At 42.9% G+C, this 24,129-nt stretch overlaps 1 protein-coding gene across 1 annotated transcript; it reads right to left on the bottom strand.

Annotated features, from left to right (window-relative positions):
• Positions 1-344: 344 nt before the first annotated feature.
• On the bottom strand, positions 345-2,626 carry LOC124665967 (endoglucanase 3). The gene is made up of 7 exons (XM_047203327.1): positions 2,411-2,626; positions 2,106-2,312; positions 1,625-1,825; positions 1,451-1,543; positions 1,122-1,283; positions 757-1,032; positions 345-677 (listed from the first exon to the last, which is right to left on the bottom strand). The coding sequence occupies exons 1-7, from the start codon at positions 2,624-2,626 to the stop codon at positions 345-347; spliced, it is 1,488 nt and encodes a 495-aa protein (XP_047059283.1).
• Positions 2,627-24,129: the final 21,503 nt, after the last annotated feature.

Here is a 24,129-nt window from a genome sequence, read left to right as displayed (position 1 = left end):
ATCGGTATTAATATACTTCCTCTCTCTCTATCGAAAGAATACCCCAAAGAATGATTTTTCTCGATGAACAAAGTAGTAAATGGTACGGAGGACCGATTACACAATCTCTTAATAGAAACACTTGATTTCACGGTTGAGTTGCGAGTTGCAACAAACATAGTGCACGAATCACACTTGGGCGTACTACTAAACACCCAGAACAAGTACAAGTACTACTAGTACAGTAGTAGGGATAAATCAAGACCCGCTAGTGTTGCTTGCACTGGGGTCCCCGAATCACAATGAATTAGCTGACTTAATCGCTGGAGCAATTAAGGCAAACAATTAATCTTGGGTTAATCTTCCTAGAGCTGGCCGGAGGAGTGGGCGAGGTAGGCGAGCGCTCCTACGAGCGGCGCGTTGATGTAGGTGGCCGGCTCGGAGTGCTCGTAGTCGTTGCGCTGGTCGGGGAACTGGTCGTTCTGGTTGGGCCCGCCGACGACGGCACCGACGTGCACGTTGGGGTTGGCCGCGCCGGAGTAGAGGCCGGTGAACCCCTGCGAGCAGCCGATCTTGCCCGGGTGCGCCGCGACGGAGGGGAGGGAGGAGGCCCGGTGGTGGAGCTTCTTCGGGTACTTGGGTCCGTACCCCACCATGTACGACAGGCCCATCGGGTTGGTCCCAAGCAAGTAGTCAACCTACAGCGAAAACGATGAGATGATGTTCTGTCGTTGACGAGGGTGGAAAAGATTAATCAGGGCGGGCAATGTGGCTGACCTGGCGCCTGGCAATGGCACGGAGGCGCTGCGGCGTGATGGTGGCGCCGCCGCAGGAGACGGTCTTCTTGGAGAAGGCGAGGTACTTGGCGTAGGTGAGCAGGAGGAAGGAGCTGGAGGTGACGTACTGCATGTTGCTGTCGCTGAGCTTGAAGAGGAGGCCGCCCTTGGTGTACTGCGTCTGGTCGGTGGGGGTTCCGGGAACCATGGAGCAGATGAAGCTGTCGGCGTGGCCCTTGTACTCCTGCAGGGCGCCCACCTTCTGCACCAAGAAGGACTGCTCGTCCAAGACGAAGCAAGTGTCACAACAATCTCTCTTGCTCTCCAGTTCAATGTTAACAGACTCCCTCGGATCAAGTTTACTACCTTGGAGATGAGGATTCTTGCTCCAGCGTGCTTGTTGTCCCAGCCAAAGGTGTTGTCCTGCTCGTCGGCGCCGAGGATCTGGCCGTTCAGCTTGATGTAGTTGAGGTAGGTTGGGTTCTTGGTGGCCCTGTGCAGCCATGCGGCGCCCCATAGCAGCTCATCCTTTTTTCGACAGATCATAAAACAACACACGAGAGTGAGAGGTGAGCGAAAAGGAAACGGCGCGCATAGGGCAGAGAGCACGCAAGTATAGTATCCTTTTTTTCATAGGTCTCTGGAGCCAATGGCAGCCAAAGCAAGAAATTTTACAATAATGTTTTAGTTGGGACCTGGTATCCTGAATAGGAGCAGTAGTATGGGCAGACGTATGCCGAGAGCTTGGTGCTGTATGTGCCCCTGTGCTTGTCAGCAAACTCGAACACCTACACAAAAACAGAGCGTCATTGCTCTGCACAGCAAGCAAGGTGCAGAGGATGGGCAATGTGGTGCGCTGCTATGCGTACCCGCTTGGCCCTGGCGACGAGGCGGCTGGAGTAGACCGGGTCGGACTTGCGGAAGACGAGGGAAGCCGCGGCGAGAGCGGCGGCGGTCTCGGCGGCGACGTCGGAGCCGGGGGTGCTCGGGTCGACCTTGTACACGGTCCTCGCCGTGTCCATGTCCTCCGGCCGCTCCCAGCATGCGTGGTCCTTGCTCGCGTCCCCAACCTAGGATTCAACAGGGAGAGTACACAGTGAGTTGAACTAGAGGCAAACGCCCACACATTGTCTGTCTGTGTCTGGTCCACACACGACGGCATGAGCGTCAAGTACAGTGCTTTTGTTCTCAAAGAAAAGAGAACATAACGTCTTTTGTGAAGAAATGTTTGTGCTTTGTGGTGAAGAACACCCCATGCATCGGCGCCGGAAACGCCGAGTAAAGAATGGCGACATGTAACTTCGTCCTCACGCAGATCCCACGCAGGAGAATGGTGTCGGGTGAGGGTACCTGGACGTAGACGGTGTCGGGGTGGGAGGTGGCCTTGAGGAGGTAGTCGGAGCCCCAGCGGACGGCGTCCCTGGCGTGCTGCAGCTCCCCCTTCATCATCCCGCCGAACTCCAGCACGCTCCATGCCAGCATCGTCGCGCTGAATGCCAGCGGGAACCCGAACTTGACGTTGTCCCCGGCGTCGTAGTACCCGCCCGTCAAATCAACCTGAAAACAAAAACATAACAGAGGAAGAAACGAGTTAGCCAAGGAGAATATAGTGGCATGAAAATGCAGAGGAGCAGAGGTGTTGTAGCTGAGCTTGCCTTGATAGAAGAGCCGTCGGAGAGGCCCGAGTCCCTGCGCCAGGACACGCGCTGGGACGGCGGCAGCTTCCCGGACCTCTGGCCCTCGAAGAAGAGGATGGACTTGGTGAGAGCGTCCCTGTAGTCGTGCTTGGCGGGGCCGTGGTGCGGCAAGGCGGCGGCATTGTGGAGGAGCAGGACGGCGAGCAGGAGGATGGTGAAGCGGAGGAGAGCCATGAGCCAACAGGAGGGGAGAAAAGGTGGCCTTCACTACTCGCTACCGGTTACCCGCCTCCTCTCCTCTGCGCCTGCTTTCCTGGCTCTACTGCTGTGCCTCCTCTGCCATTATAGTTGGCACTTGAGCGCTGCTTTTAAAGACCCACAGCCCGCTCTTTTTTTCTCTCTATTATTCGCATTTTTGTTTTTTTCCTTCTTGGAGAATGAGATGGACAAGTTATTATAGTCCAGTTTTTCTTGCCAGATGTGAGCTTGTTCACATGGCAATGGAGGGGGGAGCTGAGGCTTTAAACAAACAAATGGCTCTACTCCAGTTTTTCAGATTGTTCACATGGCAATGGAGGGTGAGCTGGGCTTGATACTTCCTCTTTTGTGATGCCACCGGCGTTTTCAGTGATCATTGTTGACGCATGAAGACATAATCCAATATGGCTCGTTGCAACTTAATGGCAGCCCTAGTAGTAGTAACTAGCTTGTTCAAAAAAATGTAGTAGTAAATAGTTTCCGGATTCTCTGCAAAGGCATTTCAGGATTCCTGATATGCTCCAAACTTGATTCTCTTGTGCATTGTGGTCGCCCAGGAAGCATTTGTCATGTGTGGATAGGTTCTGTTTTTACCAAGTCAAAAAAATTATGGAAATGTTAATTGAGTGGCTAACCCGCCATTTCCAGTGGCATCATTATTTTAGTTTATTTTTTGACAGAAGAAAGTAAAGAGTACCCTAACATTGACCCGTTTGCATCTCTAGCAGTCGCAGCAGAAACCAATCAAATATTTCCCGAAAGTAGAGTACTCTTTTCTCTACAAATTTTATTTGTTGTAGCAGATTCGGCCCATTTTATTTAGGTGGGGGCAGAACTGAGTTGGCATGGGAGGATAGGCCAAATCTTAAGGTGGACAGGCCACACCATTACACCAGCCACTGGATCCATAAACCTTTTGTCATAGTATTTTAGTATATTCACATATCTTTTATGTTCCCCTAAAAAACAAATATTCATGTTCTCCTTAAAGATCATATCTTCGATGCTCAATTCATTTACACCCTTTTAACTATAAATAAAACACCAGTCATTATTTACATTGGCCCATATATTATATATGGACAAAATGTTTTGGTTAGTGCTGCTTCATGTATGCTTGATGTTTACATTTTTCCATATTATGGTAATGACAAGTATGACAAGAACATTATCAATTGTGTGGGAATACCTAATAACTTTTGTACTGTTTTAATTTTTTCATAAATATTCAAGAAAATCCGATGGCTCACATTAGCATGCAAGTTTTCATTTGTCCTTTTACTAAAATACTATATATGCCATATAATTTTATGTTCATTAGTAATAAGTTTATCTTTAGTTCGTCTTTAGTCGTTTCCAATGCCCTTTTGACTACAAATATGATGACATTGGATATGTTCTACACGACTATTTTTGCAAAGGCATTATCATGGTATTGATTTGAAATTTAACTTCTTTTTTTAACATCTAATCTCAAAGTAGTAAAGCACATTCAAATAACTTATATAATACAACTGCAAAAATAGTTTGAGAAAAGCCAATGCACTTCTACAACATAGTAGTAAATTTTTTTTATTACCGCTACATAAGATTAGGGACTTATCTCTTAGATGGCGAAATGCTCTTTTCACATTGGAAAAAAGCATGGGGTTAAAGATGGTCCGGGAGAAAATAAAATAGTCAATGAAATCTATACTTGTGTACTTGATACCTATATTATTGTTTGATGTAGTGGTCCTCTATAGGTTTGAACTACATTATTGTTTGTGCTCAACTTATCTCTATCCTCCTTTTCCGAATCCATACAAATTATGGTGACCATGAATTTCCGCTAACGTCTAATGAAGTAATCACTACAACACGACATGCGAGACCTAGCAATTTTCAAGGCCGAGGTATGCACGTAATCGTTGATCTCGCGCTAGACCGCCAAGAAAAATCCGTCGGGATAATTGTTGGGGATTCGTAGCAGAAAACAAAAAAATCTATTAAGCGTTTCTTCGATTGCCCGTGATATATCTAGGTGTAATGTTGTAACGAAGATGATTTCGGTGACGGATACATGATAAGGGGTGGCCCGATCTTATCAGTAGGCGGAGTGGATGATGATGAACACGACGATAAACTCGATGAATATGGTGGATGATAACTTGTGTGACGCTGACGATTCTCTCGATTGATTCTTGTCGCCAATGCAACAGTTCTAAGCCCTGCAAGGTATTCGCAACTCCACACACTTGCGCACGTAGCCGCCGACCACGAAGCGGTAAATTGCAATTTTCTAATTCCCAATGGAACAGAAGATCACACAAACTTCAGTAGCATAAAACACCAGATCGAAACGAATTGGAGAGTGTAAAAATTCAGTAGTTTTGCATAGCAAACAACTATGAACTAGGGTTTATCTTAAACGTGGTCGTCTAAACCTAATTTGGGGACGTCCCTGGGGCTTATATGGGCGTCCAGAATAACCATGGGTCGCAATAGTTTGATACAAACTGACCTGAAATAGGTTCGGTCAAACAGGTTCAGAAACAGGGGCTGGCAGTGCCAGGGTGTCGAGGCTGGAAGTGCCGGTGTGGCCGGCAGTGCCGGGGTACCTAGGCCGGCAGTGCCGCCCTGCACAGGCCATCAATGTCGGTGATGACCTTCTCCTCCGCGCATGCATCCCTCTCCTCCCTCGCGCGTATGTGGATTGTCTTCACGTCCAGCACCTCATGTAGCCCTTCTTCTTCACGTGCAATGCTTGATTCTCCCTCATACATGATCATACATAAATGCAACGACTTAGTTAGTATTAAGCTCTCAACATGTATATCAACAATATCATTTAGGAGTGAATTCACATGTTGTTTCAGTAGCTTTGCATGAGCCCTTGTAATGGGTCCAATCCTGACTTCGTTGGACTCTAAATTCATAGCAACATCTTTATCATCATGTAATGACAGAGGTAGTATTTCAGTAGGGATGTCCTCATCATCTTCCCCCCTTCAAGGTCTTCTCCGTCATACGGTGTCAAATCAGCAACATTGAAAGAATTACTGACACCAAACTCATATGTTGGGAGATCTATAGCATATGCATTGTCATTGATCTTGGCAAGCACTTTGTAAGGACCAACACCATGAGGAGGCAACTTAGACTTCCTCAACTGGGGAAACTTGTCCTTGCGAAAATGAACCAAGACCATATCACCAGGCTTGAACGACATCTCCTTGCGCTTCTTGTTGACTCTTGTAGCATTGTTCTTGCCCTTCTTCTCAATCAGCTCTTTGGTCATGTATCTTTCGTACAAAATCTGCTCTCTTTGATGCCTCTGATACGTCCAAAACGTATCTACTTTCCCGAACACTTTTGCTATTGTTTTGCCTCTAATTTGTGTATTTTGGATGCAACTAACACGGACTAACGCTGTTTTCAGCAGAACTGTTCTGGTGTCTCGTTTTTGTGCGTAAATCCAACTTTCGGGAAAAACCTCGGGATTTTGACGAAAGGGCCTATTTTCCCGGAATACGATGGAGCCGGAAGGACAATTGAAGTGGAGGCCCGAGGGCCCCACACCACATGGCGGCGCGGCCCGGGGGGGGCCGCGCGGCCATGTGGTGTGGCCCCTCGGCCGGCCTCCGACGCCCTCCTTCGGACTACTTATTCGCCTCGACCTAAAAACGCACGGAGAGAAGTCGAAGTCGCCGTAAACCCTCCGTAACGCCGCCACATCGCGAAACTCCATCGCGGGAGCCGAAGTCTCCGTTACGGCACTCCGCCGAGACGGGGAATTGGAGGAGATCATCACCGCCATCACCGCCAACGCCTCTCCATCAACCAGCAATGTTTCCCCCATCCATGTGTGAGTAATTCCCCCGCTGTAGGCCGAAGGGGATGGTAGGGATTGGATGAGATTGGTCATGTAATAGCATAAGATTGTTAGGGCATAGTGCCTAGTGTCCGTAGATGGTACTTTTATGATATTGTTGCAACTTGTTATGCTTAATGCTTGTCACTAGGGCCCGAGTGCCATGATCTCGGATCTGAACATGTTATTATTTCATCATGATATTCGTTGTTTATGATCTTACCTGCAAGTTGTATACACATGTCGCTGTCCGGAACCAATGGCCCCGAAGTGACGTAAATCGGGACAACCGGAGGGAATGGCAGTGACGTGAGGATCACATGTGTTCACGGAGTGTTAATGCTTTGCTCCGGTACTCTATTAAAAGGAGTACCTTAATATCCAGATAGTTTCCCTTGAGGCCCGGCTGCCACCGGCTGGTAGGACAAAAGATGTTGTGCAAGTTTCTCATTGCGAGCACGTACGACTATAATTGGAACACATGCCTATTGATTGATTAGTACTTGGATACCGTTTTATTATTATCTGCAAATGCCCTGCTATGATTGTTACATGAGTTTCTCTCATCCATGCAACGCCCATCATCCGTCCCCGTGCCTACAGTATTTTAATCCTGCTGTTTACTAAAATCACTACTACTGTCTTTGTTACTCTGCTGCTGTTATTTCACTACTGCTACTACTATAAAACTGTTACTACTGATAAACTCTTGCGAGCAAGTCTGTTTCCAGGTGCGACTGAATTGACAATTCCGTTGTTAAGGCTTTCAAGTATTCTTTGTCTCCCCTTGTGTCGAATCAATAAATTGGGTAATACTTCCCTCGAAGACTGTTGCGATCCCCTATACTTGTGGGTCATCAAGACTATTTTCTGGCGCCGTTGCCGGGGAGCATAGCTTTATTTGGAAGTTTACTTGGATTAATATTGTTCGCTGCAAATTCTCCATCATGGGTAAACCTCGCGATACTAAGGTCGCCATATTACCATCCACTACAAGAAAAGGTACAACTCTGAGTACCTCTGCTGCTCTTGATTCACCATCTGTGATTGATAAACTTGTTTCACCACCACATGCTTCAAATGCTCGGTACTTCTGCTGAATCTGAAAACTCTCATAATACTGATAATATGTCTCGTCGTGCTTGATGATAGTGGTTCATTGGGAACTTTTCTAGATGCTAAAATTGCTAGGTCTAGACAAATTGAAAATGCTGAAACTCCCGATGTTACTACACCTGTTAATTCACCTGAACTTGAATACTCTAGTGATGATCTTGATGAAGATTATGTGGAACTTGATGATGATTTTATTGAAAAATGCAATGCTACTACTGATGCAAGAAAAATTAAAAAGTTGCTTGCAGAACATACGGTTAGGTATAAACTGTCTCCTGATCCTAAATTTGCCACATCTCCTATAAACATTAGGGATAAAGATTATGATTTTTCTCTTGATCTATCTCATATAGCTATTGTTGAGAAAACACCCTTTTGTGGTACTGAAAAAGAAAGTGCTCGTTGAACACATGACTGAGTTATCTACTTTGAGTAGCTTGTTTTCTCGATGATGTTAAGAAGCGTACTTACTTTGTTGCTAAAATTTTTCCATTCTCATTAAAGGATGACGCTAAAACTTGGTATAATAGTTTGCCACCTAGTTCTATTAAAAGTCCAAAAGAATTGCTTGTTGTTTTCTTCCGGAAATACTTTCCTGCTAGTGCTCAACATGCTGCTTTGCGAGAGAGTTTATAATTTTGATCGGGGAGATGAAGAGAAATTGCCTGAGGCTTGGGCGAGATTTTGCTCTCTTATTAGAGCTTTGCCTAACCATGATTTAGAAAAGCATGATTTACTTGATATATTTTATAGTGGACTAACCATTGAGTCTAGGGCATACCTGGATAGTTGTGCTGGTTGTGTTTTCAGGAAAAGAACTCCAGACGACGTCGAAGAATTATTGGCTAAAATAAGCCGGAATTATGATGATTGGAATACGCCCGAACCAACTCCAACGCCAATAGTGAAGAAGAGGGTTTAATTAAATTGAATGATGAAGATATGAGGGAAGCCAAGAAGTCTCTCAAGGAGAAAGGTATGAAATCGGAAGATGTGAAGAATCTACCTCCAATAGAAGATATAGGTGAGATAATTCCCCCTTCATCCATGATTGAGGTAAATTCCCTTCAACGCTTTACTAGGGAAGATATTCCGTATTCAAAACCTCCTGCGCAATGCTTAGATGAGTTTGATAATTATATTGTTAAGCAAGAAAATTTTAATATGAGAGTAGAGAATCATCTAATGGAAAATTCTCAAGCTATTAGTCAATTGCATGATATTGTGGAGAGAACCTCCAATGATGTTAAGATGCTTGTTAAACATTTTCATATGATTCAAACTCAAATTGATCAACTCACTAAAGTGCAAAATGACTTGTTAGGAAATAATGCTAAAGAAAAACATGCTTATGAAGTAACAACTAGAGGTGGTGTCTCTACCCAGGATCCTCTATATCCTGAAGGGCATCCCAAAAGAATTGAACAAGATTCTCAACGCATTGAACCTAGAGCTCCATCTAAGAAAAAGAAGAAGAAACATAAAAATGTTGTAGAATCCTCTGAACCTGTTAATGATCCTAATAGTATTTCTATTTCTGATGCTGAAACTGAAAGTGGTAATGAACATGAGAAAGATAATGATAAGAACGATACTCCTGATAAAGAAGAGGTTGAAAAAGAACCTGAAAAGCATGCTAAAAATAAAAAGTATACTAAAGAAGATTTTATTGCTGAGAAACATGGTAATGAAAGAGAACCTTGGGTGCAAAAGCCAATGCCTTTTCCTGCTAAGAAACTAAAATCAAAGGAAGAGGAACACTATAATAAATTTTGTGATTGGATGAAACCTTTATTCTTGCAAATCCCTTTGACTGATGCTATTAAATTGCCTCCTTATTCAAAGTATATGAAAGATATTGTTACTAACAAAAGGAAAATCCCCAATGAGGAAATTTCCACTATGCTTGCTAATTACTCTTTCAATGGCAAAGTTCCAAAGAAGTTGGGCGACCCAGGTATACCTACTATTCCTTGTTCTATTAAGAATAATTATGTTAAAACTGCTCTATGTGACTTGGGAGCCGGTGTTAGTGTTATGCCTTTTTCTCTTTATAAGAGACTTTACTTAGATAAGTTGATACCCTACTGATATATCTTTGCAAATGGCTGATAAATCTACTGCTATTCCTGTTTGTATATGTGAGGATGTTCCTGTTCAAGTTACTAATAACTGCTTGATATTAACTGATTTTGTTGTGTTGGAAATGCCCGAAGATGATAATATGTCTATTATTCTTGGGAGACCTTTTCTTAACACCGCAGGGGCTGTTATTGATTGCAATAAAGGAAAGGTTACTTTCAATGTTGATGATAGGGAACACACCGTCTATTTCCCCAAGAGGATTGAAAAAGCGTGCGGAGTTAATACTATCTCTCATGTGAGAACTATCAAAGTGGGAACCATCGATTGTCCTATATATGAGCCTAAAGAAGAATATCAAACTCTTGTGATTGGATCTATATCAATACAATTCAAGGTAACATGATTGATTTGAGGTTTATTTCTTCATATGCTATGTAAAATTTATTTGGTGGCAAGACTTGATCAACCTTGTTAACAAATACCTTTTATATGCATAGAGGAGGTAAACAACATCTCTTTCTTCCTCCACTTGCTTTAGTTGCTGTAGTATTTTTAATTTGCAAAGTTTCTTAGTTGATTTGAGATTTCAAAAAAAAAAAATTCTAGCCAGTAATAATAAACTTAATACCCAGAAATGTGCATTTTTCAAAGTTTTCAAAAATTCGCGAAAATTACACCGTTGGTCCTATTTTTCGACGAGGCACCTGGGAGCACCAGAGGATGACCTGTGGGGCACCACAAGGTGCCACACCACAGGCCGGCGCGGCCAAGGAGGTGGGCGCGCCACCATGTGGTGTGGGCCCCTCCTTGCCCCACTATCTCATCTCTTTCTCCCAGCATCTTCTCTCTCCCGAAAAAACTCGAACCAACTTCCTCTCAGTCGCGTTTTTGCTCAAGAACTCCAGATTTCTCGATCTCTTTGCTCAGCCCAGATTTCCTGCTGGAATTTGGCACATTTGCTCTCCGGTATGTGACTCCTTCGATTATCCAAATAGAATTTTGTTTGGTTGAGTATATCTTGAATATTTTGCTGCTGTAGGTAACATGTTTAGTGAGCTTGCATGCTTGTTCCAAGTGGTAGAAACTAGTTTGATGCATGATTAGTACTCTAGCAAGTTCCTATGGTAGTTTCCCTCAATTATATGTCACCAAATCAAGTTTTATATTGTTTGTTGAAAATTTCAGAAAATGAAGAAGTTCAAATTTGGAGAATTGTTCAAGAAAGGAACAACCAGCACCGGAAGGCCTTCTAGGACCGCCACCCAAATTAGGCGATCGTACAATGAGGACATCATCGCGCCTAGCTTCGCGCCCGAAGAGGACAATGGGGCTCCTAATGCCTCATCCTTCCCATGTTATGATTTTCTGACAAATGCAGGGATATTGGATGATTTCTTCACCCTTGTCAACAGGGCGGGCTTAGCCACCTACGTTGGAGATGAAAGGGGGCAATACCACATGCTCACCAAGATTTTTGTTGAGAGCTTCAAGTTCCAAAACACGGAATATAATCCGACGAGTTGCATTCAAGATCTATGGTACTCCTGTTACTATGGAATTGGATGAATTTTGTCGTGCATTGGATATTGCCCCTGTAGGTACAGCAAGGAGGATCGATAACAACCCTCGGGACTTGTTGGAGCTCTATCGAGGGATCACCAATGATGACTTGTCGCACCATTCAGCGGGGCAAGATAAGGAACATTCAACTCCCCGCCATTAAATATTTTGCATATTACGTTGCCACTAGCATACTTGGTAGGGAGAACACTAGCAATATTTCTAGTTACCATCTTGCTTTCTTGAATATTGCACTTACTGGACAGACATCTTATCATCTTGGTTCTCTTATTGCTCGCCGCTTGTCTACCAAGGGGCCTATTTTTGGAGGAACTATTGCACTTCGCATTTTAACACATTTAGAGCTTCCTATTGATCCTAATGATGTGCCATTAACCCCTAGGAGGCTTGATATCATTGCTATTAAAAGCCATCAATTTGTTACCACCGAGTCTACTTTAGATAATATGGCCTATAGAATGTTGTTTGCTGACGGGGATGAGAAAGAAATCCCTCTTCCCCAGCCAGGTTTGTTCGATATTGACAGGCAACCATGGTCGCGCACTAAGGAGGAGGTGGATGAACATATGAAGATACAAGATTTCCATCAGCAGCATGACTCCGAGGACGCCGAGCCCTCCTACGATTACACCGTCACGTATCCGGGTGCTTCTTCTAGCACATACTCGGAATATGATCCATCTTCGTCGTATCACGGAGACACTACCTCATGGGATCGATGGAATTGAACTCCACTTAGGCCAAAAGCCTAAGCTTGGGGGGGAGGTATACCGGCATCACTCATTCTTTGCATATTATGATTGCTGGATACTTGTATATACTTGTTTAGTCTCTTTGAGTGGTTTTCTAATGAGAGGAAGATGATATTTGGGGAAGTGCTGCCTGAAAACAGATTCTGGGCTGTTACCGTAAAAATTCGTGCGCACAGCCAGAACAGTATTTTGCGAAGCCAATTTTTGTGCATGTTCCCCAGGTTGTTATCTAACTTTCATTAGTTGAACACTTTTTGAACTGAGCAACGTAAGATTTTTGTAAAAATCGATTTCTGTACTGCTGTCAAGTTTTGGCAGATTTCTGCCATCTCGCTTTTCTGTGTTTCTTTTAGTTTGCTATTTCTTGCTTTCACTTTGTTTCTTTCCCAAAACACAAAAAGACCAAAAATATTTCTGTTGTTTCTCTTCACCATTTGTTTATCTTGGTTTCTTGCATTTGTTTCGCTTTATTTGCTATTGCTAGTTTGCTATAAGAAAACCCAAAAAGATTTTGCTTTGTTTGCTTGTTCCCTTTTGTTCTTATTCTCAAATTCGAAAACACCAAAAATATTTGCTGTTCTTCTTTGGTTTGTAAAGTTCATCATGAGTTCAATGGTCTTCGGTGGCTGGAGCGTGGTTTTCATTTCATATTATCCAAGCGACACAAGTGAAAAGGCAATAATGACGATCTACGACAATCCGATTGTGGTGAGAGGCTGGTATGAACTCTATTTGTTTTCATTTTTGTACATATACTCATCCATGTGAGCATGCTTAGTTGGTTCATGTGAGGTATATGTCATTTAAGAAAGTCTAGTAGTTCATGATCTCTCATGATTAGCTCCAATTTATTAATATGAGTAGCATGTCATGGATGTTTGCTTGCATTGTTTTATTCATAAGTAAGTATGGCATTGTGGTATCCTCCTCTGAATAATTCATTTATATCGACTTGGCACATGCTCACGCATGCATATCACTGAACAAGAGTCAATTAAGCCTCAATGATTTACATTGCTTCAGAGTTCTTGTATCACTTTTATGCCTCGAGTTAATTTATTTTGCCGCAAGCATGATTATGACGATTCTTGCTCTCTTGATTTGTCGCTCCCTAGTCTTTTGCTAGCCTTCACTTGTACTGAGCGGGAACGCTGCTCGTGCCTCCAAACACATGAAACCCAAGTTATTCCAAAGTGTCCACCATAAATACCTATGCATGGAATTTCAAACCATTCCAAGTAAATTCTCATGCGCTACCTTTAAAATCTTCAAAATGCTTCTTAATTTGTGTTAATGTTTCATAGCTCATGAGGAAGTATGTGGTGTTTAGCTTTCAACCTTGTCATTTACTTTTGACGGACTCTCATATGGAATAGTGGCACATCCGCTTATCCAATAATTTTGCAAAAAGAGCTGGCAATGGGATTCCCGATCCCGAATTAATTAACTTAAATAGACACTCCTCCATGGTTTGTGATTGTTGGACGGCACCCGAAGGATTCGGTTAGCCATGGCTTGTGTAAGCAAAGGTTGGGGGGAGTGTCATCATCATAATAAAACTAAATTAAAGAGGCACTCCTTCATGGTATGAGATTGTTGGAAGGCACCCGAGGATTCGGTTAGCCATGGTTTGTGTAAGAAAGGTTGGAAGGAGTGCCACATAAAAATGCAAATAATTCATGGGAGCCGCTCTTGAAAGTCCGGTTGGCGAGGTAGTTGGTGTACCCATTACCATTCGTTGACAGCAACAAACACCCCTCAAAATAATTTTACTCCTGCTTTACAAATGAAAAGCTCTAGCGCATGTTAATCCCTGCTTCCCTCTGCGAAGGGTCAATCTTTTACTTTTATGTTGTGTCTCCATTATTTCTTTGAGCACTTTCTTGAGAGCACAACTGTCATTCTTAGTATAATATGCTTGTCTCAAAATATGATTGATTGTGGTATAACTTTGATGCTTTTATCTTTGACAATCACTACTTCTAGTCTTTCTATGAACTCCGAGAGGTGCCCGGGCATTTATGTTTTGCCAATCAAATACGAGCAAGCGAGATACCACTTTATCATACTCTCTTATGAACATTGCAATCCTGCTTATATACATGATTCATGATGCTTATTATTAATTGTTGGTACCTTTTCATGATTGACATAGCTGTTAGATGATCTTATTTGCTTGTATCCTATCATGAACTGCTTAAGTATTAGCCATGTCATGAGAATATATACATCATATGAGCAAATGTGTTCGTGAAAGTTCTTTTATCGCTCAGTTGTTAACTGAATTGCTTGAGGACAAGCAATAAGCTAAGCTTGGGGGAGTTGATACGTCCAAAACGTATCTACTTTCCCGAACACTTTTGCTATTGTTTTGCCTCTAATTTGTGTATTTTGGATGCAACTAACACGGACTAACGCTGTTTTCAGCGAAGCTGTTACGGTGTCTCGTTTTTGTGCGGAAATCCAACTTTCGGGAAAAACCTCGGGATTTTGACGAAAGGGCCTATTTTCCCGGAATACGACGGAGCCAGAAGGACAATTGAAGTGGAGGCCCGAGGGCCCCACACCACATGGCGGCGCGGCCCAGGGGGGGCCCGCGCGGCCATGTGGTGTGGCCCCCTCGGCCGGCCTCCGACGCCCTCCTTCGGACTACTTATTCGCCTCGACCTAAAAACGCACGGAGAGAAGTCGAAGTCGCCAGAAACCCTCCAGAACGCCGCCACATCGCGAAACTCCGTCGCGGGTGCCAGAAGTCTCCGTTCTGGCACTCCGCCGGGACGGGGAAGTGGAGGAGATCATCACCGCCATCACCGCCAACGCCTCTCCATCAACCAGCAATGTTTCCCCCATCCATGTGTGAGTAATTCCCCCGCTGTAGGCCGAAGGGGATGGTAGGGATTGGATGAGATTGGTCATGTAATAGCATAAGATTGTTAGGGCATAGTGCCTAGTGTCCGTAGATGGTACTTTTATGATATTGTTGCAACTTGTTATGCTTAATGCTTGTCACTAGGGCCCGAGTGCCATGATCTCAGATCTGAACATGTTATTATTTCATCATGATATTCGTTGTTTATGATCTTACCTGCAAGTTGTATACACATGTCGCTGTCCGGAACCAATGGCCCCGAAGTGACGAAATCGGGACAACCGGAGGGAATGGCGGTGACGTGAGGATCACATGTGTTCACGGAGTGTTAATGCTTTGCTCCGGTACTCTATTAAAAGGAGTACCTTAATATCCAGATAGTTTCCCTTGAGGCCCGGCTGCCATCGGTCGGTAGGACAAAAGATGTTGTGCAAGTTTCTCATTGCGAGCACGTACGACTATAATTGGAACACATGCCTATTGATTGATTAGTACTTGGATACCGTTTTATTATTATCTGCAAATGCCACTGCTATGATTGTTACATGAGTTTCTCTCATCCATGCAACGCCCGTCATCCGTCCCCGTGCCTACGGTATTTTAATCCTGCTTGTTTACTAAAATCACTACTGCTTGTCTTTGTTACTCTGCTGCTGTTATTTCACTACTACTGCTACTACTATAAAACTGTTACTACTGATAAACTCTTGCGAGCAAGTCTGTTTCCAGGTGCAGCTGAATTGACAACTCCGCTGTTAAGGCTTTCAAGTATTCTTTGTCTCCCCTTGTGTCGAATCAATAAATTGGGTAATACTTCCCTCGAAGACTGTTGCGATCCCCTATACTTGTGGGTCATCAGCCTCCATATTGACTCTCTCTTGTATGGGTAGAGGCAACAAGTCAAGTGGAGTAATGGGTTTGAAATCATACACCACCTCAAACGGACAAAGCTGTATGGTAGAGTGTACCTCCCTATTATAGGAAAACTTCACATGCAGCAAACACTCCTCCCACTCTCGCGAGTTCTTCTTGATCATGGATCTCAATAGTTGTGACAATGTTCGATTCACCACCTCGGTCTAACCATCAGTTTGGGGATGACAAGTAGTGCTGAAAAGTAGATTCGTCCCCAGCTTTCCCAAAAGTGTCTTCCAGAAGTAGCTCATAAATTGACGTCACGATCAGAAACAATCATCTTCAGGACTCCATGTAATTGTACAATATCCCTGAAAAACAGGTTAGCAATATGCGACGCAGCGTCGCTTTTGTGGCAATCAATAAAGTGTGACATCTTAGAAAATCTATCCACTACTACAAATATAGAATCATGGCCTATGTTAGTACGCGTGAAATCCAACACAAAATCCATACTAATATCTTCCCATGGTGTAGTAGGTGCCGGTAAAGGAGTATACAAACCGTGAGGCTTCAGCTTGGACTTGGACTTGGACTTGTTGCAAGTAATGCATCTCTTCACAGATCTATCAACGTCCCGCCTCATCTTTGGCCAATAAAAGTGATCATCGAGCATGAGTAGCGTCTTCTCACGCCCAAAGTGACCCATCGAATCTCCAGCATGTGATTCCTGCAATAAGAGCAAATGCACAGACGATTCTGGAACACATAGTTTGTTAGCTCTAAACAATAATCCATCATGTATGTGATATTTTTCCCATGCTTTACCAATAGCACACAAGCGATATGGTTCAACAAAATCATGATCAGTAGCATACAAATCACATAGAACCTCTAATCCAGGAATTTTAACATCAAGTCGAGTTAAAAGCGTATTTTTCCTAGATAGAGCATCTGCAACAACATTATCTTTTCCCTTCTTATGCTTAATAATGTATGGAAAATATTCAATGAACTCAATCCACTTAGCAAGACGCCTATGCAAGTTAGATTGAGCTTTTAGATATTCCAAAGCTTCATGATCAGAATGTATGATAAAAATTTTTGGCCACAAATAATGTTGCCAAACCTCAAGAACTCTAATTAAAGCATACAATTCTTTGTCATAGATAGGATAGTTCAACTTAGTACCAGAAAGTTTCTCAGAAAAATATGCAATTGGGTGACCCTCTTGCATCAACACACCACCAATTCCAATACCACTAGCATCACATTCAATCTCAAATTGCTTATTGAAATCAGGAAGTGCAAGCAATGATGCGAAAGTTAACATATGTTTCAGCTCATCAAAAGCATGGTCTTGGGCGGTGCCCCACTCAAATACAACACCCTTTTTGAGTCAATTCATTCAAAGGTCCAGCAATCATACTAAAATTTGTCACAAAACGCCTATAGAAACCAGATAGACCATGAAAACTTCTTATTTGACTCACATTCATGGGAGTAGGCCAATTTTGAATTGCTTCAATTTTAGATGAATCTACTTCTACTCCATGCTTAGAGGCAACATAACCCAGAAATATGACCTTATCTTTGCAAAATATGCACTTTTCAAGATTGCCTTAGAGTTTATTATCATGCAACACTTGCAAAACATGTCGAATATGCATAGTATGATCAGATTCATTGCAGTTGTAAATTAATATGTCATTAAAGTACACAACCACAAACTTGCCAATAAAATCACGCAAAACATGGTTCATCAATCTCATGAAAGTAGTAGGTGCATTAGTTAAACCAAAAGGCATCACTAACCACTTATATAAACCAAATTTTGTTTTAAAGGTTGTTTTCCGTTCATCCCCCTCTTTCATCCTAATTTGATGATAAACACTACGCAAATCAATTTTAGAGAAAACAACATTACCACTTAATTCATCTAACATATCCTCTAGACAGGGACATGTACCATCTTTCTAGTAATTTTATTTATCGCTCTACAATCTACACACATGCACCATGTACCATCTTTCTTAGGAACTAAAATAACAGGGACAACACAAGGGCTTAAGCTTATGCGAATATAACCTTTGTCGAGAAGCGCTTGCACTTGTTTCTGAATTTTCTTCGCCTCTTCGGGGTTCGTCCTGCATGGCACCCTATTGGGCAGCGAGTCGAGGGGATCAAATCAGATTGATGCTCAATACCACGCAATGGTGGCAATCTTGTGGGTACCTCCTCCGGAAACACGTCGCTGAATTCCTGCAAAACATGAGAAACACCAAGAGAAATAGGTATCATGTCGTTAGAAACTAAAACCTCGCCCTTGTACATGAGCACAAGACGCATGGTTGTAGGATCCTCACTAAATTCTCTCATATCTTCTTTGATAGCTAATATGACTAAGGAATTCACTCTCTCACTTTTTGTTATATCACTCACGGCATTTCAATTCTCTCGCCTATATATGGATGCATCCTCCAAGTTTACATCAGTTTTCTGACGAGATTCATTGACAATTTGCTGTGGTGACATAGGCCGCAAGCTAACTTTCTTGCCCTTCAACTCCAAGTGATAAGTATTGGCGCGGCCATTGTGTTGCACAGAACAGTCATAGAGCCATGGCCGGCCCAACAAAATATGATACACCGTCATTGGAACCACATCAAACTCAATGGAGTCTTTGTATGGTCCTATCTCGAAATCAACACGCACCATGTGGTTTACCTTCATCTCACCATTGTCTCTCAGCCACTGAATATAATATGGATGCTGGTGCGGTAGATGCTTCAATTTCAGCTTGGCACATAACTCCTTGCTTGCTAGATTGCGACAACTCCCGCCATCAATAATGACCCTGCAAGCTTTATTGGGACCAACTAGTGCCTTTGTTTGGAACAAATTGCAGTGCTGAGTAGATGCACTTGGTTGCATATTAAGAGCATGCTGTGACACAACAATAGTTTGTGCTTCAGAAGGGAAAGCATCAACATTATCGTTGTCATAATCATCATCTTCCGGAGCATCCGGATCAGCATCATCTCCAGTCTCATACTCATTGTCCTCATTAACAATCATCACCTTGGGTTAGGACAATCTCTCTTGAAGTGGCCCTTGCCACCACATGTATGACAAGCCATATCGCGGTTGCGCGCCGTAGACATGCTAGAACCACTTCCACTTGCTTCAGGTGTGGGCTTCTTTGTGTTGGACTGATTAGAGACCGGCTTGCTAGAAGAAGTAGAAACAACCGCGGGGCGCAAAGATGGCATCGTAGAGGGTGGCGCCCTGGGCGTATAGCGCCTGACACCCGTAGCACGACCCTTGATTTATGCCTCTTCAGCCAACTATGATTCAGCTTCTCTTGCATGATGTAGTAACTCATTCATAGTAGTGGAACGACGATGACGAATAATACCCTTGATGGTAAATTTCAGACCATGGAGAAAACGCTGCATAGTCATCTCAATAGATTCACGAACACGAGCATGCTGCATAAGCATCTCCATCTCCATGTAATAAGCATCAACCGTCCTAGCACCTTGATTCAGATGGGTCAACTTATAAAAAACAGATCGCAAATAATTAGTTTGAACAAAACGAGCTTGCATCACCTCCTTCATGGTGCGCCATGTGATATTAGGTAGCTCTCCATCTTCTTCTCGAGCACGAGTGATCCAATCCCACCAACGCAATTTATAACCATCAAATTCCAAGGAAGCAAGCTTGATCTTCCTATCTTCAGTATACTCATGTAGGCGCCACAGTTATCCCATGTGAGATATTCTTCAACATCAGAATTTACTTCAAATCGGGGTATTGAGAATTTTGGCTTACCCAAACCGTTGTCTTGCGGTTGTTGAGGAACACGTTGGGCTCCGACGGGACAAAACCACAACCACGGAGACCAAATCCATTGCCACGCCCACCACCACGCCCATGGGCAGCAGGTGCATCCTCAAAATTGCCATGCACACTGTCCTCCTCTTCATGATGCGACTGTTGTTGTTGTTGCACCAAATTAGCAACATATTGGTTCAATGCCTGAAGAGCTTCTTGGATGTAGGTCACTTGTGTTTGGATAGTATTGACTATCGATGTAGTAGCCTCAAGCTTGGCGGTGATGGTCTAAATATCCTCATTAAGGCCATCTCCAATCCGATGAAACTCACGTCGCAAGTGATCGCGAAGAGCTTCATACTCCCTCCACGAAACAAGATCAGCATCATCCTTTTTCTGTTCAATATCAACATCAATAGAGACATGATTAGTAGGTTAGTGCACTAAAACAAAAATATGTGGTGGTACTCTCACAACTCACTCAAAACTGATAAGAAAGGTAAATCTTACCGCTCCAAAGTGAATTAGTTTTGCTTACCAACTTGGATCGACGGATTAGTGCACAGATGTGATGAAGCGAATACCAAGGGTACAAGAGCGATCACATGACAAATAAGGATATATGTGGGGCTGTAGGTCGGCTACCTATATGCACCAAAATCAAGTCCTAGCACTGATTGTATAAAATACCCAAGGAAACACACACAATGGCAATAAATGTGGCAATGCAACTATATGGATGAAGAATGTTGCAATGCACTCGAGAGACACTAGCAAAGCTCAACGAAACAGGCACAAGATTGCTTAACTACGGGTGCAGAAATGTAAACTAGGCCTTCACTTGATCTTACTAACTCTTCACTTTTGCTTTTTTCACTTATGATATTTTCACACGCAGCTCAAAGTATCTCTTTTTGTTTCTTTTCTATTTTGCTTTTTTATAACACTACTCTTTGTAACACGGCCAACAAATTGCAAAACCACCAAAACCTATGAGCAGCCTGTCGAGCGGTAAAACTAGTCTCTTATGCGAAGTTCCTAGTCACGTATATCGAAAGGTTGTGTCTACGGTTCAGAGATAAAGCAATTTTACGCTATGTGGACTCAGAATAGCAAAACGTATGAAAAACAACCAACGGCAGAAAAATGTGCCACGACAGAAAAACTGACCAAAACTATGCCACGGCAACTCGCGGCAGAGAATTCCTGTCGCGTCAGAGAAAATGAACAAAATCGTGTCGCGGCAGAGCTCACGGCCGAATTTCATGGCAGAACTTCCTGTCACGGCTGAGAAAACAGTAGAAACAGTCCATGGCAAAAACCACGACAGACTCTAGATTGGATCAAAAACTAACACAACCAACAACTAAAACTTAAAATCGCTGCATCCAAGGCTATGGCAAACCCGAATCCTAATATATTTTTTTGGCTTTTTCTGTATAGGACACAACTCACAATTCTACTATGGGGTGGATTTGTGGATGCTTACTGAGGAAACGCTGGAATCTGATACCAAGATGATAAGGGGTGGCCCGATCTTCTTAGTAAGCGGAGTAGGTGATGATGAACCTGAGTACACGACGATGAACTCGATGAATATGGTGGATGATAACTTGTATGATGCTTGATGATTCTCTCGATTGATACCTGTTGCCAATGCAACAACTCTTAACCCTGCAATATATTCGTAACTCCACACACTTGCGCACAGAGTCGCCGACCACAAAGCGGTAAATTGCAATCTTCTAATTCTCAATGGAATAACAGATCACACAAACTTTAGTAGCATAAAACTCCAGATCGAAAAGAATTGGAGAGTGTATAAATTCAGTAGTTTTGCGTAGCAAACAACTATGAACTAGGGTTTATCTTAAACGTGGTCTAAACCTAATTTGGGGGCGTCCCTGGCGCTTATATGGGCGTCCAGGACGACCATGGGTCGCAATAGTTTGATACAAGCCGACCTGAAACAGGTTCGGTCAAACTGGTTTGGAAACAGGGGGCCGACAATGCCGGGGTGTCGAGGCCGGCAGTGCCAAGGTGCACCTGGCGGCAGTGTCGTTGGCAGCAGACCGACAGTGCTGCCCTGCACATGTTGGCAATGTCGGTGATGACCTTCTCCTCCATGCATGCCTCCCTCTCCTCCCTCGCGCGTCCATGGATTGTCTTCATGTCCAGCACCTCGTGTAGCCCTTCTTCTTCTTCATGTGCAATGCTTGATTCTCCCTCATACCTGATTATACACAAATGCAACGACTTAGGTAGTATAAAGCTCTCAACATGTATATCAGCAATATCATTTATGAGTGAATTCACCTGTTGTTTAAGTAGCTTTGCACGAGCCCTTGTAATGCATCCAATTCTGACTTTGTTGGACTTGAGCTTCACATCAACATCTTTATCATCATGTAATGACGGAGGTAGTAGTTTAGTGGGGATGTGCTCATCAATACATCATAAATGTATCTACTTTTTCAAGCACTTTGCTCAAATATTTGCTCCAGAATCTCACCATACTTGGATAAAAACTACTGAATCTGACGCTGTTTTTTAGCAAAGTCTCGTTTCCGTTAGTTTTCGTAGGAAATAGAATCGGGGAAAACACCAGGGGAGTTTTCCATCAAAATAGAGGGCTTGGAGATTTGGATCACGAGATGGGAGACACTAGGCCCAAAAGGGACCTGGTGGCGCGCCCAGCACCATGGTCTGAATCAGGAATCTGTGTGCAAGAAGTATGAGAGGGGTCTAGATGTCCCACTTAATAATAATGCTGAAGTTGATGATGGTCCAAATAAGACAACTGTGACTGTTGATGCTATAGATGCAACGCTTGGTCAGTCAGCTGCCGAAGCTGAGGTATGATTCTTTCTGAACTTATGTTCATGATGTATGTGAACCTCTTTTCTTTTTTTGTGCATTACTATTTTTTTGTCTATTTATGATGCATGTGAACTTATGCTTTTTTCATATTTTTGTTGATTTATGTTCTCATATCTGTTTTATTACTTGAAGACGCTAGAATCGCTGAGGAAAATGCTTCCGTCCGCCAAGCCCTGAATCTCCTCCTTCTGGTGTTGGTGATCCTGTTGGAGATGTAGTGTTTGGTAAATCATCTTCTGGAGCTAAGGTATATTGCTTTTGATTTTTATTTTTCTGTGGGCTTATGTACATTTTGTATGTGAACTTTTTATTTTTTTGTTTTTTAGTGTATATGAACTATTGGTTATTCTACATATGAACTTCTGTTTTTCTTTTAAATATTTTTCGCAGGTAAATGATAAATCTGTTGAGATAAATGCTCCTGTAGATGATAGTGATGACAATTCTGTTGGCGATAGATTTTATATCAAGTAAAACTTTGTCCGTCCTAAGAACCCCCCAAACTCTTCCTTTAGATGGCAGTGATGCTTATCATTACTCTGAGGAAGATGGAGTTGCAGGAAAATGAAATTTAATTCCTGAGGCAGTTGTGGGTGGCCGGTGCTGGCGACAAAGATGTTGATCATGCTGGATAAGGAAATTTAATTCCTGAGGAAGTTGTAACATGCGGAAATGAAAATGAAGCTAAGGATGTTTTTTAACTATCTTGTGTTGCGGCAGTTGGTTCTGTTATGTGTGCTGAGGTTGCTGGCAATGTTGATATTTTACCAGCTAATACGGAGCGCAACACCGATGTCGCGCATGGTCACGAGGAAGTAGGTACTGCTCCTTCACAGGGAGAACTGCTCAATACTGATTCCAATATAGATTGCAGCACTGGCGCCAATGATGATGGCAAGAATGAGTTTCAAGGAGGAGATAGCTATAGATGTGAATTTTTCAGATTCGATTGAACAGTCGAGCTCAATTTTTGAAGAATCGACACAAGACTTGAGCACTTCTATTGAAGAATCTCCGCAATACATAGGTAAGGATATCTGAATGGGAACATACAGTTCTCCTACCCCACACACCCTCTCCCCCAATGCCGACCCGCTTACTACTATATTATCTTTTTCTAAATCTTATGTTTTCTCCTCCTATATATCACTATCTAAAACCCGTACTTTTTTTTGGTTATTTTCTGGGGGGGGGGGGGGTGGCTACTTATATATGTATGTGTTTCGATGGTCAGCATTATGTCCTATGTAAAAGAAACTTTGTTATAATATAAATACGGCATGAGTACATGTCCCTAGTTTTATTCATGTACATGAGTGACTAGGGAGCGATATGGGATTGTGTATTGGTGACACACATCGATCAAGTATGGTTTTACTGGACATCCCAATTTTTGCATCACGATTTTGTTGTGAACTTGTGAAATATTATCATGTGAACTTCCATTTTCTTATGTGTTTTTTCTTCTTTTATTTTCAGATTCAAGTTTCTGTTTGACGCCCCCACTGTTTGCTCAACCTATGATGATTAAAATCAAAGAAGTATATGAAGGAATTTGCAAGTTGGGGACAGATCCAATAAGAAGGTTTTATTTTAGTTCCATGTATTTATTTTTATGATTTTTTTGCTTTGTTGTTTTTCATTGTTA

The sequence above is a fragment of the Lolium rigidum genome, chromosome 6 (assembly GCF_022539505.1).
Source record: "Lolium rigidum isolate FL_2022 chromosome 6, APGP_CSIRO_Lrig_0.1, whole genome shotgun sequence".
Classification (NCBI taxonomy): domain Eukaryota; kingdom Viridiplantae; phylum Streptophyta; class Magnoliopsida; order Poales; family Poaceae; genus Lolium; species Lolium rigidum.
Note: the sequence above shows the minus strand (reverse complement) of the source record. Positions and strands in the feature narration are given on the sequence as shown.

Excerpts from the sequence above, each read along its gene's own strand:
- LOC124665967 (XM_047203327.1), bottom strand. The coding sequence starts at position 2,626 with ATGGCTCTCCTCCGCTTCACCATCCTCCTGCTCGCCGTCCTGCTCCTC. Across the intron at positions 1,284-1,450 it reads GCTCCTATTCAGGATACCAG|GATGAGCTGCTATGGGGCGC; the intron begins GTCCCAACTAAA and ends TGTCGAAAAAAG. Across the intron at positions 1,033-1,121 it reads CAAGAATCCTCATCTCCAAG|TCCTTCTTGGTGCAGAAGGT; the intron begins GTAGTAAACTTG and ends TTGGACGAGCAG.